The following is a 14,830-nucleotide window of genomic DNA, read 5'->3' on the forward strand; positions in this document are numbered from 1 at the left end:
TCCTTTGTTGTTTGTCCTCTATGACCACAGTGGAGCAGTTCTGCTCCAGCTTTTCTGATTTCATCTCTGTGCATATTGGCATAAGATTATGGTTTATTAAAACTACAACTGTCATTTAAAAAAAATTGGGAGATTTCACATTAAAAAAAAAAAATTTCTGACTTCGCTTGAAATAATGGAAAGATTTGGCAACACTAGGCCAACATTCCCAGGTGGTTTGAGCTGAGCAGGAGCTGCCTCCTTAGATGAGACATGCAACCCTGCATTTTACCAGGGACCCCACTAGCCCTGCGTTATTTATTGGCATCACCTGCCTGATTCCTGTAGGCATCTGAGTTTGCGATCTGGGAGTAGGTGAGATTGCAGTCATTGTAGTTAGATATGACGCAGGCTTAAATTAAGGCAGGTGTGTTAACTATGTTTTCTTGTTTTCTGTATTCTTGATGCTCTGGCCCTGGCACCTTGTTGACTGGAGAGAGACTGCTCCTCCCAGGGCTAGCTCAGAAAATGTGCCTTTCATATGTAAAACAACCAAACCCGAGCTCATACTCTGAACCACTGCCTCTATCTGGCTTTATACTTTAGGAAGCAATATTCCTGTGCCCTAATCACCCCAGGTCAAAGACCCATCAACTAGGGATGGCATTTGTGCCCCAGAACCTGCTGAAATTATTCAAACTAGCCAATCCTAAATCTACTTAGCCTTCTTGCCTTTGCCTTTCTCACGGAAACTACAGTAGAGGCTGTCATTCATTGCCCATGCTTTTCTCTCACTTCTGCTGCCTGACCTTGTGGCCCTGTGTGGGGATCTGTAAGTACACACTTCTTCCTTCATGACAGTCCTTTTCAGGTCTGCATGTGTTACCATACTTGAGTAAATCGACTCCTGGGTACATTGTCAAACAGCAGGGAAAGTGGGAATAGAGAGATAGAGTCAGCGGGGATAGTCGGTAGGACTGATAAGGCTTGGCAATTGATTGGATAATGGGGCAAAGAAGAGGAAAGAAGGAGTCTAGGATGATACCCTAAGTTCTCTAGTGGCATTTATCACACTGTGTTAAACAAGGCTTTGTTCACATTTCTGTCTCTTTCACCAGGCTGTAAGCTCCCTGAGGATAGACCATTCATTATAGCCTTTGTCTTGCCTTTTACTATTAAAGTGGGTACTTTTAACCAACACTATAAAAAATACATGTTGAATGAATGGATAAATGACCAGTTTTAAATGGGTAAAATGAGAATTCAGTTCAGTATATGTCAAGTATGTGATGTCTGCAGAACACAGTTTCCATAGGCAGCTAGACTCAATGGACATAGTGTTCAGGGGAGGGTTCTAGAGATGTAAGTATAAAAGTCTCAGTGGAGGGAACTCTTTTAAGGTAATGTGGAGCATGAATAGGGTGCATGGTGAGAAGAAAAGATAGCTGAGGAAAGAACTCTGGAGTCTCCTAGCATAGAAAAGGGGGCTTGCAAGGGGAGTAAGGGTAAGAAGGACAGGCCAAACAGAGAAGAGGAAATCCAGAGTGGTTTCCAGAAACCAAGGAGGTAAAGAATTATTGATTTAAGTTAAGGCACAAAAATCGTTAACAGACAACGTGTAAAAATGTTCAGTGGAGTGGATGGGTGCGAAAGCCACATCACATTAAGGAAGTGAAGAAGCAGAGATAAGTTTAGAAACTCCTCAAGAAGCTTAGCTATGAAAGAAAGAGAGAGGGGTCAAGACCTAGAGAGGGGCGTGTTCTGATTGCGTCCATATGTCTCAAAAACAACACAGAACAGTCAGTTTCATTAAAAACACAAACAAACAAAACAGCCAAAATGGCTCTGTGACCTCATTGCCTTGTCGATTCAGAGACCAGTGAGTGAGCAGATTATAGTAAGGGCACTGGGCCACAGCGCCCCTGCAGGAAGGATGTGGGCTGTGTTGCTCTCACAGGTGTAGCTATGTGTCAGCAAACCATCTTACCAGCTTCTCTTTTTAATGAATTTCCTTCTTGGAAATTATTTTGAAAGGAACATACGCTCTATTTTTGACGGGGTTCCTTTTGCCAAGGTCTAGAGGACTTTTTACTGTGGTGCCACCCAACAGGGGGTAGCCGATGCTCCTTGTTTAAAAATAAGTATTCATTTATTTACGTTTACTTAAGCTACATCATCTCTAATGCCCACAGCAATCTTTACAAATAAGTGTTAGCTTCGTTTTGCAGATGAGCAAACAGGGCTGAGAAATGTGAAGGAACATTTCTCAAGCTTCAGAGCAGGGATTTGAAACCAGGTCATTCTGGTTCCAGTGGCCATTACACCCTATGGTGTACATAAAACACTCTATTGCACTGTAAAACCTCTTTTAAGTGAGGGTTTCTTTACAGTCTTTGTCAACTTACTCATGAAGATTTATATACAACACTTCAGAAAATGTCTGTTTTATCTTTACACATCATATTAGCTCTCGTAGCACATACATTTAGTAGGAAACAGAAGAAACAGAAAAACAGAGACCAAGACCCTCTTTTCATAACCTGTAACCACATAATTATAGCATTTCTATTATTTACATCACATTGCATAATGAAACTTTTTCTGTAGGCTTTCTCTGTATGTAGCCACTTAGTGAGATGCGCAAGTTACCACTATATATAATTTATTACTAATTTTATTTATAATTCATCTTGATTTTTTTGCCAGTTCAAACTCATCCAAATTTTAGATTAGTTTTAGATATATTCCCTTGGGCAAAATCTCTTGCTGAGAACTGTCAGATTGCAAGGAATGAAAGTATATTTCCCGATTACTCTTCATGAGTCACTTCTGGTAAATTCCCCATTTCTCACTTCTCAAGTTAAATAAGACATATGTGTTTTGAACTGTAACATATAGCTGTTTCACTCTAATCTCTGTGGTTTTTTATAGCAGGCATTAATTACTTAATATTTCTTGGAGCAGGTGCAGATTATGCTCTAATCATCATGGGTTAAGTTGTATTTTGAAATAAATTATAACTATAAATATTTTTAACTTGAAATTTTCTACTATTGCTCTTTTTAGGTCTTATAATGTGAGTAATCTAACAGATGACTTAAAATTTTTGTACAAAGTTGCCGGTGCTGATGGAAAAGGCATCACCTTCATCTTTACTGACAATGAAATAAAAGATGAGGCATTTCTAGAATATCTTAACAACCTACTATCGTCAGGGGAGGTAGGTCTCAAAAGCAGAGAAAAAGCTCATATTTCTAAAATGTAAATTATATTTGAATAGAAAAACAGCAACACTTCAACACCCTTCAGCAAGTGAGACCATTTACACATGTTTTTCATTTTAGAAATGATTAACATATAAGATTTGGTAAGTTTTTTGAAGTTCCTGTGAAATTAATGCTGCCTACCTCCAGATTTTTTGTATGCTTTGTGTCACTTCAAATATGATTGCTTATTTGTCTCTTCAGTCTTCAGTTTGATCCTATAAGTTATTTTAGGAGAAGCAAAGCATCTACCTATATCTATCTATCTATCTATCTATCTATCATCTATCTATCTATGTATCTATCTATCTATCTATCTATCATCTATCTACCTATCTATCATCTATCTATCTATCTATCTATCTATCTATCTATCTATCTATCTATCTACCTACTTACCTACCTACCAATAGTCAGGAGTACAGAAGGGTTGAGAGAGTTCTGCTAGCTTTAAGTAGATGTTGATGTCACCACTTCTGACATCACTTGTATCTGCACTTCCACAATCAATCACGTGCTTGGTACTTCATTAGAAGGTCTCATGGGACTTTCATATACTTGTAATCATGGCTAAGATTTATTAAAGCAACACCATAAGGATTCACAGCCAGATGAGTAAAGAAAAAGACACATCAGGGTGGAATCTGGAGAAATCCATGTGCAGGCTTCTTGCATTCTCACCAGAGGGTCCATACAGAACGTGCTTTTCCTCCAGTGGTGAAGTGCCATAACACAGGCACTGTGTTTCTGTTTCAGGTTAGCCTGTTTGAGGCTAAGAGTTCAGTGGTTTTATTGGGGCCTGGTCATGTGGTCATTCCCAGCCTAGCCACAACTGCCAAAATTCCATATACCCCAATGTTTGTATAAATAGTCTAGGCACACTGGAACAATCTTATCAATTGCAATGGAGGAGACATTCCAAAAGCCAAGTTCCCAGATACCAGCCAAGGGCCAGCCCTGCAAGCAGACCCTTCTTAAAACTGGCCTGCTGTGTTAATTCTTCCCTGTACAATGACGTCTATGGATGCTTATGGGTGCATGAGCCGGTTAACTAACTTGGAACCAGAATTGAAACTATGAGTCAAAGAAGAGAGGGCATTACTGGACATTTTGAAGAGATGATTGGAATGATAGAGAGCTTTTTGGTGATAACTGTTTGAGCAAAGGGAAGAATAATTTGCTCCTAATTAGACATTCCATCTGCTCAGTAAATATTTGCACTCTTGGTAATCTCTGGCAAATCAAGGTTTAACTGTAGAGGTGCAGAAAGAAAATATGAAAAAAGATGTAATGCAAGGGAGGGGAGGAAGAACCAGACTCCAGCTGTGAATTGCCTATGGCAAAATCTTAAAATACAGAACACTGTCTTACCTATTCCTCAAAGATCTCCAATTTGTTTGCACGGGATGAGATGGATGAAATCACCCAAAATCTGATATCGGTGATGAAAAAGGAGCTGCCTCGTCACCCTCCTACCTTTGATAATCTGTATGAGTACTTCATTTCAAGATCAAAGAAGAACTTGCATGTTGTTCTGTGCTTTTCTCCAGTGAGTTTTTATTTTATTTATATCTATGTAGGAGGAGTTACTTATTAAAATAGTTTGTTGAACTTCTCTGATGAGATGATTTGCTCACAAAGTAACACTCGTTACATTGAAATAAAATTAACACTTTACCATCACCAATCTCCATTGACTGATATTTCATACCAAAGTATAATAATTTGATAATTTAACATATTCATCTTATTATAAGTTATTGCATAGCCTACAACTTTTAGTAATTACCTAGAGACATAGATTATTTGAATTGTAAGGGATTTGGTGATGCAGTCTTGTCCAGCTCTACCTCCAATCTAGACATACCATCGAGAATGTCCCTGATGTATGTTCGATTATCTGTAGCTCACTGCACTGTCCATATAGTGGCCAGTAGACATGTATGGCCATTTATATTTTGATTTTTTAAATCAAGTAAAAATAAAAATCCAATTTCTCAGTCCTACTAACTCTATTTCTAGTGCTCAGTAGCTATGGGTGGCTGCTGGCTACCATACTGGAAAACACATATATAGAAAATTCTATTGGTCAGCTCTTCTCTGGGGGAGGGGGAGTTGTCTCACTAACTTACAAGGTACCTGCTTAATTTTTAGATAGTCTAATAGCCAGAAAGATCTTCTTTATAAGCAATAATATTTTGTCTCTCTGTCTTTTTCCCTGTGATTCTGTTTCAGTCCTGTAAAATGAACCAAACCGTTTCCCATATATAGCTCCTCAGATATTTGGAGAAAGTTTTTGCAGACTCCCTGAACTGTTTCCTTTTTAGACCAAACACCTCCCGTTCCTTCTGCCTTTCTCACTTGTTCTAGTGTCCAGGCCTTTCATTTTCCTGATCATCACTCTCTAGTTTGTCAGTTTCCTCTTAAGAGGTAGCTCCTAGAATCGAATCCAAGAATGCAGATGTAGCCTTAGGACAGGGAACAGTGTGGAAATATTACCTCCCTTCACCTGGACACTTTATTTATTAATGCAGCCCAAGATTTTTTTAAAAAGTTGTGATGTCACACTGTTGGCTCACAATACATAAGCCTTTCTTTAGCCGATTTCTAATCTGTTTGTGCTTCTGATGCTTTCTGACCTTGCTGTCCATAGGTTGGTGAGAAGTTCCGTGCCCGTTCTTTGAAATTTCCTGGCTTGATATCAGGTTGCACTATGGACTGGTTCAGTCGCTGGCCCAAGGAGGCTCTGGTTGCCGTGGCCTCCTATTTCCTTTTAGACTATAGCATTGTCTGCTCTAGTGACACTAAAAGACAAGTTGTAGAAACAATGGGCCTCTTCCATGACATGGTTTCAGAGAGCTGTGAAAGTTATTTCCAAAGGTAAGTGACATTACATAAATATGATAGCTACAGAACTACAAAGCTTACTCCAAAGAGGAATTAAATGGAATTGCCAGTAAATAACTCTTCATATTGATTGAGCATGAAGTCCCAGCTACACTTAATTTTTTTGCTTTGATTTTTTTAGAGATACATATTGAAAAAATAAGTAAACAAAATTTAAAAATTAACTAGTATCCATGCTTAAGTACCTCTTTCCTTTCAATCTTCAAAGTAACACATGCTTAATAGATCACATAATTTCATCTACTTAATTTTTTTGAGAAGGACTTAATTTATGCACTGTTAACTCTAAAATTAGTTTCTTATTCAAATGGAATATTTATTTTGGTTAAAGAAGTGTACCATTTTAAAGTTTCATCATTGCCTTCTGTTAAGAGAACTTTTAGGCTTTGTATTTGCATCCCTTAGTCTTATCAAGTCATGCATGTTTTATCATGTTTTTACACTAAATAATTATGAAACAAAATTTTAATTGACTGTAAGAGAGTCTACTTACTAAAAGTAGCAATGGTGTTCATATGTCAAAACTGGTGTCAGCAGTTCAAAAATATTGCTTCACCCTCTCCCCGTCCTCCGCTTCCCCCCCAAAAGCATGATAATCACTGTGTACAATTGTCAGACGTGAATATAGTTGAGCCAACGTGGATTTCTGGAACAGTGGGCTTCTCCCTTAAGGTTAATAGATGGGCTTCAGGAAGTACTGAACCTGCCAGAAAGACAATGCCTATTTTTCTATATAGAGAGTCTGGGTGACAGACACTTTCACTGATTTTCCAGGGGGTCCCTATCTCACAAAAGTTTGTTTATCCTGTAACCTATTCTTTACTTAAAACTATACTCAGACCACACCTCTTGAATAGTTCTAGATAATCTCCCAATTCTCCTGGTGAATTTGTGTGTATTAATTCTTACTGTAAGAAAGATTTTATTTCTACTTCACTTGAACTCCTGCTACCATCATCGGTGGAGAGAAATTTTTACCTCCATATAGCTACAAAAAATTTATGTCTTTATTTTTGAAAAAGTCGGTGTATTTTTCAAATTTTTTGTATCCTCTTAGGTTATAGAAGTTTATTCTGAATGTAATAGTTATATAACACACTTTAATGATAGTCTTATATATGCCCAAATCCTTTAAAAAAATTTTTAATACAAAAAAATCTTAAGAACTCTAAAAGTGAAAAGTTAATATGAGGTAAAATGATTTTATAGTATTTGAGGACTTCTTTTGCTTGAGCTTCTCCTGTATAAAATTAGTTTTTTAAGAATTTATTTCAGTCATTAAATATAAATACTATACTAAAGGCCATAGTGAGTTGAGTGTTGGAATCAAATGTGGCTGCCTTGATTTCAAGGACAATACAAGAAATCAGCAGGAGACTGGCTTTCACCTTTGTGAGCCCATCCAGCTCGTCCCTAGGAGAGAAGATGTTTGTAGCTAATATAAGTTGAATGAAAACAGATCACGGTACAAATTCACTTCAATCATGTATCCCTAATATTTGTACAGAACCTTAAAGTTTGCAAAGTATTTACATATACTATTTATATATATTTTTTGTCTTCACAAAATTCTAGCAGGTGTAGAGCAGTGATTCTTTTTTCAGTTTTCCAGATGAGGAAATGGAAGCCGAGAGTGGGTTAAGGGTGAAGTCAAAGACCCCTAAAAGGTTAAACATCAGATATTTAGTGTTCTTTCTACCTCACTTCTAGGGAAACCATTCACAATCCCTGCCCTCCTGCTAGTGATTCAGCCTCCAGAATTACACTCATTTCACAGTGGGGAGAACATCTGTTCTGACATTTTATAGGAGTGCGCCAGAATGCTAGAGATGAACATCATTTTTATGTTCTACCTTCAGATACCGCCGAAGAGCACACGTGACTCCTAAATCTTATCTCTCATTTATAAATGGTTATAAAAACATTTATACTGAAAAGGTGAAATATATTAATGAACAAGCTGAACGTATGAATATTGGTAAGTAGAATGGAATTTTTTAAGGGCTCGTCTGATAAAGATTCCAGTGTTCTGTTTGGTGGATATCGTCGTCTTTGAAAATGAAGTACGGACTTTATTGTTAGTAATAGATTATTTTGAGAAAATGCCCTTAAAGATCTTTTGATCTGTCAGGAAACTCTGGGCAGAAGAAAATCTAAACAAATGTGGCTTGTTTCCTTTTTAGAACCATTTCCTCCAGTTCTTTTAACTCTGGGTCTACCCTGTTGAGCAGCTAGTCACCGAGTCACCCAGCTGTTGCTGGCAAATGGGGAAAAGCCAGCTCTCAATTTCAATTTTTGCTTTCATTACAATTTCCTTCAATTTGTATAAACTTTGCCATGTTAATGCTTCTTAAATTTTTAACAAAGGAAAAGGCAAAACAGAAACACACACAAACAAAAACAGGAAGAGAGAGTTTATCTGTGTGTGCAGTATATGTAATATAAGTAGGAAAAGTAAAAATTGGAATAGATTATTTGTCTAGAAAACATTTGGCCCAAACAGTCCAAAACACCCAGTGTTTTCTTTTCAATTCTCCTACACAAAACTTGGTCACAGTGCATAACTAAGCAAAGTCAAGGAAATGATAGTGATGATAGAAGCACAGTGAAAGAAACCTTCTTCTGTTTTTCTCAATTGCTCACCTTCTTGCAGCTTTTCTACATGATGCTCCAGATTCAGTGGTGTGCTGAAGCTACTTGTACTGGCTCATGAGAGCCGATTGTTAAAGTTAAGAATTTTATGATCTGGTTGTTAAACATAGCCGTTATTAAAAATTAAGTCATATAAACTTACAATTAAATTATATTAAAAATGAAGGCAATAAATATTTAAAACTTACCACTTTTTAGTCTTTTTTACTCTATTTTACTATTATTAATGTTTTTGAGGTTAGTTCCATTCTATCAGTATAATAGAAATATTATATAATGGTGTGCTACTGAGAATCTGTTGGTAGCTTGCAATCAGCCATGGTGGGATTATTTATACCATGGAAATTGGAAAACATATAAATGAGTGCTTCCCCTGCCCCCTCAAGAGACCAGATGCTAAACATTTACTTAAATACCTCCATCTAGAACTCAGTTGGAAGGTGAGAAATTCAATTAGTTATTTTGCTGTACAGTACTGAAAGAGCCAGTTGCACAGAGCCAGTTGCACAGGCTTTAGCAGTTATTTTCATTTTTATAGCAAAGAGAATGACAAAAGTGTTAATAAATTTTGTGTCTCATTTGCAATCTCAGCTGCTGTATGATTCAGAGGCAAAAAATGATAGTTACAGTTTGTTTGCAAAGCCAAGGCATTTGTTTGCCTTGAGTTTGTCAAGTAAGTTCCTTGACTAAATTAATCTTACTCAGTATGGCACTGTGGCTTTCCCTTGAAAGTGTCTAGATGATATTCTTCTTTTTAAAATTTTTATTTTTATTTTTTTATGTAACAATATATATTTTAATATAAGGTTTGTGTAGTGATTTAGAACAAATATCATACAGTGAAAAATTTATCATAAACCAAATGCAATAACAGAAGGAAACAAAAAGCTTATATACACATTAACAAGGCCTTTACAATAAATTATAGTGTATATTTCCATCAGAGCATATTTGTATCGAAGCTGCTTATGTGAACACTGAAAGAAATCTGTCATGTAGGTCTTTAATTTTGATTTAGTAATGTTTGTACAGTATCAAATAATATAAAAAGTCTAAAAAAACACTGAATTTTTATATAATGTTTATAAATTATTATCTATATATCATAAAAAATAAGGTCAAAAGTGCAGTTTAAAAAAAAGCGGAAGTCATTATTCTTGGTAAGAACTAGGAAAATGTATTGTCCAAAATAAGAAGCAATCTAAAAGCTTATACAGTTTTTTTAGGAATTTTCTTTGAACTCTCCTTGGTTAACATATGCTATAATATAAACTAATACAAAGGGGGCTAAATAATCTTTTTATAAAAATAATAAGAAACACATTGGTCATTAAAAACATTAGAAATAAATATAATTACAGGCCTCTCCCAAAATGAATTAAGTGACTCTTGATGATATTCTTCAATCAGAGCTATTTTCTTCACCCTCCACCCCCAGTGAAATTCTCAGATATTTAATTAGTATTGTTGCTCATAATATAGTGTATTTTTAAACTCTTTGTCCACAAATAATTACCCAGTGTTTGTCATAGTACTTATACGATGCCTGATAAGTAGTAAATACTGAATAAATATTTGATGGAGGGATATTCATATGCTCATCAAGAGTATGTACGTGTGTTTGTAAAGGTCTTGATAAGCTTATGGAAGCAAGTGAATCCGTCGCGAAACTCTCTCAGGATCTTGCAGTGAAGGAGAAGGAACTGGCAGTGGCTTCTATAAAAGCAGATGAAGTGAGTTTGCATTTATTTTATCACTAGTGGTGAGGAACATTTTCCATGTTAAAAAAAAGAGCATTTAAAAATGTTACTAAAATGTAAACAGTATAGATGTACAGACTATTTCTGGTAACATAATGTTCACAAAGACTGTTAGATATCTTTGTTTAACTTATACCAAGACGTATGTAAACGATTATATCCTCTACCTGATCTGAGACTATTTTTCCTTCTTTGACTCTGTCTCTTGTGTTCGATCTCGTCTGTTTATGAAATTTCTGCTTGACTAAAGGTTACATTTGGTCCCTGCATGCTCTAATTTCCTAAGATGGCCCAAGTCTCATCTGAAGTTTGTGTCAGGAAGGGAAAAGAATAAGAGGAAGAGTTGGTAGAGTTAAACAAAGCAAAACAAATTGAACAAAAAAAGATAGTCCTCCTAAGGTGGTCTGAATATATGTGTGCTGCTCTTTTATCTCCCACCCTTGTCTCAATCTGCTTTCAGCTTCCACTCAGAGAGGTAAGAATGGCTACTTAAGCCCTGATCTTTAACCAGTTGCCGAAATGAGTGAGATAGCCTAGGAGAGGCACTTAGGAAAGTCCTGGCAAATGGTAGGCACTTAACCAAAAAGGAGCTTTTTTTAATTCCTTTTACATGAGGCTTAATATCGTTTCTGACCTTATTCTGTTACACTTACTTGAATTGTTTTAATTTTCTAGGTATTACATAGAGTAGAAATACCATTTTTCTGAAAGCTTAAAATATTTCCTTCTATATTCTAAGCCTGAGGAGAGCTTAGAAAATAGAAAACTGCCAAGAACAGCTCAAATGAGTTACTTTAATACACTTTAAAATACATATGACTTAATTGGGGAATAAATTTGCTCTTATTCATGTTTTATATTATATTGAATAAATATTCTCTCAGTACTCAAATCTAAGTTTTACTCAAAGGTTTCTATTTGCTCTCACATGTTTTCTCCATTTAACAGGTATTAGCAGAAGTCACAGTAAGTGCTCAAGCTTCAGCCAAAGTAAAAAATGAAGTGCAGGAGGTAAAAGACAAAGCCCAAAAAATTGTAGATGAAATAGATAGTGAAAAAGTCAAAGCTGAGACCAAACTTGAGGCAGCTAAACCTGCACTGGAGGAAGCAGAAGCAGCCCTGAATGTAAGTAGTGCATTGTTATCCTTCCCAACACAAGTCTTAGCAGGCCCTGTGTTTCATTACATGAAATAACGGGAATTTTTGTAATGAGAAAACTGAATTGAATTCTTTTTTTTTTTAATTAAGTTTATTGGGGTAACATTGATTAATACAATTATATAATTTTCAGGTGCACAATATAGTTTAAGATTTAAATATTCCATTGTATGATTACCACCCAGAGTCCAGTTTCCTTCAGCTACCATATATTTGATTCCCTTTACCCACTGTACCCTCCCCCTACCTCCTTATATTTGACCCCTTTTACCCCGTCTACCTCTCCTTTCCTCCTCCACCCCTTACCCTCTGGTAACCACTAGTCCACTGTCCATGTCCCTAAGTCTCTGTTTATCTTGTTCATTTGTTGCTTTTAGGTTTGTATCCCACATATAAGTGATATCATGTGGTTTTCAACTTTTTTAGTCTGGCTTATTTTGCTTAGTATGATTGTTTCGAGATCCATCCATGTTGTCGCAAATGGCAGTACTTCACCTGTTCTTATGGCTGAGTAATATTCCATTGTATATATGTACCACAGCTTCTTTAGCCAATCATCTATTGTAGGACACTTCAGTTGCTTCCATGTCCTGGCCACTGTGAATAATGATACTATGAACATTGGTGTGCAAATATCTTTTCGGATATGAGTTTTCAAGTTTTGGAGGTAAATACCCAGTAGAGGGATTGCTGCATCATATAGTAGATCAATTCTTAGTTTTTTGAGGAACCTCCATACTGTTTTCCATAGTGGCTGTACCAATTTGCAGTTCCACCAGCAGTGTATGAGGGTTCCTTTTTCTCCGCATCTTCTCCAACACTTATTATTACTTGTCCTGTTGATTATAGCTATTCTAAGAAGTGTGAGATGGTATCTCATTGTGGTTTTGATTTGCATTTTCCTAATAGCTAGCGATGTTGAGCGTCTTTTCATATATTTGTTGACCATTTGTATGTCCTCTAGGGAGAAGTGTCTGTTCAGATCTTCTGCCCACTTTTTCATGGGATAATTTGTTTTTTTTGTTGTTGTTATTGAGTCGTATGAATTCTTCATATATTTTAGATATTAGGCTCTTATTGGAAGCGTTGCTTGCAAATATATTTTCCCATTCAGATAGTTGTCTCTTTACCTTGTTGACGGTTTCTTTTGCTGAGCAGAAGCTTTTAGTTTGATGTAGTCCCATTCATTTATTTTAGCTTTTACTTCCCTTGCTTTTGAGGTCAAATTCATAAAATCCTCTTTAAGACCAAGGTCCTTGAGTTTAGTTCCTGTGTCTTCTTCTATGCATTTCATTGATTCAGGCCTTTTATTCAGGTCCTTAATCTATTTTGAGTTAATTTCGGTGTGTGGTGATAGACAACAGTCTAATTTCATTTTTTTGCAGGTGGCCTTCCAATTTTCCCAGCACCATATATTGAAGAGACTTTCCCTTCTCAACTGTATGTTTTTGGCTTTTTTGTCGAAAATTATTCAACTTTTTTAGTCTGGCTTATTTTGCTTAGTATGATTGTTTCGAGATCCCATATAAACATGGGTTTACTTCTGGACTCTCAATTCTGTGCCACTAGTCCATGTGTCTGCTTTGCTGCCAATACCATGCCGTTTTGATCACTGTCGCTTTGTAGTATAATTTGAAGTCAAGCAGAGTGATGCCTCCAGCCTTGTTCTTTTTTCTCAGGATGGCTTTGGCAATTCGGGGTCTTTTGTGCTTCCATACAAATCTGATGATTTTTTGTTTTATTTCTTTAAAAAATGCTGATGAGATTTTGATGGGATTACATTAAATCTGTATAATGCTTTAGGTATTATGGTCATTTTAACTATGTTGATTCTTCCAATCCAAGAATATGGAATATCTTTCCATTTCTTTGTATCTTCTTCGATTTCTTTTAATAGGGTCTTGTAGTTTTCATTTTATAGGTCCTTCACATGTTTTGTTAAATTTATTCCTAGGTATTTTATTCTTTTTGTTGCAATTTCAAAAGGAACTATTTTTTCCACTTCTTTTCCTGAAGCTTCATTATTAGTGTATCAGAATGCTTTGGATTCTTGATCGTTGATTTGTATCCAGAAACTTTACTGTATTTGCTTATTGTTTCTAATAGTGTTCTTGTGGAGTCTTTAGGGTTTTTTTATATAGAGAATCATGTCATCCACAAATAGTGACAGTTTGACTTCTTCATTTCCTATTTGGATGCCTTTTATATCTTTCTCTTGTCTGATTGCACTCGCTAGGACCTCCAATGTTACATTGAATAAGAGTGGCAATAGTGGACAGCCTTGCCTTGTTCCTGATCTTAGAGGGAAGTTTTTTAGTTTTTCACCATTAAGCATAATGTTGGCTGAGGGTTTGTCATATATGGCCTTTATTATGTTAAGATACTTTCCTTCTATACCGATTTTGTTAAGTGTTTTGATCATAAATGGATGCTGTATCTTGTCGAAGGCTTTTTCTGCATCTATTGATATGATCATATGATTCTTATTTTTTAATTTGTTAATGTGTGTATCACATTACTTGATTTGCGAATGTTGAACCATCCCTGTGCCCCTGGGATGAAGGCCACTTGATCGTGGTGTTTAATCTTTTTAATATGTTGCTGTATTCAGTTCACTAGTATCTTATTTAGGATTTTTGCATGTGTGTTCATGAGAGATATTGGTCTGTAGTTTTCTTTTTTTGTGTTATCATTACCAGGTTTTGGTATCAGAATAATATTGGCCTCATAAAATGAGTTGGGAAGCGCTGCCTCTTTGATTTTTTGGAAGAGTTTGAGGAGAATAGGTATTCAATCTTCTCTGAATGTTTGGTAGAATTCACCGATGAAGCCATCTGGCCCAGGACTTTTACTTTTTGATAGGTTTTTGATGATTGTTTCAATTTCCATACTTCTGATCGATCTATTTAGATTTTCCAGTTCTCCTTGATTCAGTCTAGGAAGGTTGTATTTTTCTAAGTACTGTTCCATTTCTTCTAAATTTAGTGTTCTGTACTTTTTCATAGTATTCTTGCATGATCCTTTGTATTTCTGTGATGTCAGTCGTAATTTCCCCTCTTTCATCCCTGTTTTTGTTTATTTGTGTCTTTTCTCTTTCTTTGAGTCTAGCCA

The 14,830-nt window shown here is 36.0% G+C and overlaps 1 protein-coding gene across 1 annotated transcript in view; it reads left to right on the forward strand.

Annotated features, from left to right (window-relative positions):
• DNAH8 (dynein axonemal heavy chain 8) overlaps positions 1-14,830 on the forward strand; it is a 339,355-nt gene that overhangs the window by 215,036 nt on the left and 109,489 nt on the right. The window contains exons 62-67 of the mRNA XM_011354823.2: positions 3,046-3,199; positions 4,627-4,791; positions 5,896-6,122; positions 8,009-8,127; positions 10,431-10,534; positions 11,510-11,686. Coding sequence (XP_011353125.2) covers positions 3,046-3,199; positions 4,627-4,791; positions 5,896-6,122; positions 8,009-8,127; positions 10,431-10,534; positions 11,510-11,686 — 946 coding nt within the window. The remainder of the gene's footprint in view (positions 1-3,045; positions 3,200-4,626; positions 4,792-5,895; positions 6,123-8,008; positions 8,128-10,430; positions 10,535-11,509; positions 11,687-14,830) is intronic.

Source organism: Pteropus vampyrus, unplaced genomic scaffold (assembly GCF_000151845.1).
Source record: "Pteropus vampyrus isolate Shadow unplaced genomic scaffold, Pvam_2.0 Scaffold18, whole genome shotgun sequence".
Taxonomy (NCBI): domain Eukaryota; kingdom Metazoa; phylum Chordata; class Mammalia; order Chiroptera; family Pteropodidae; genus Pteropus; species Pteropus vampyrus.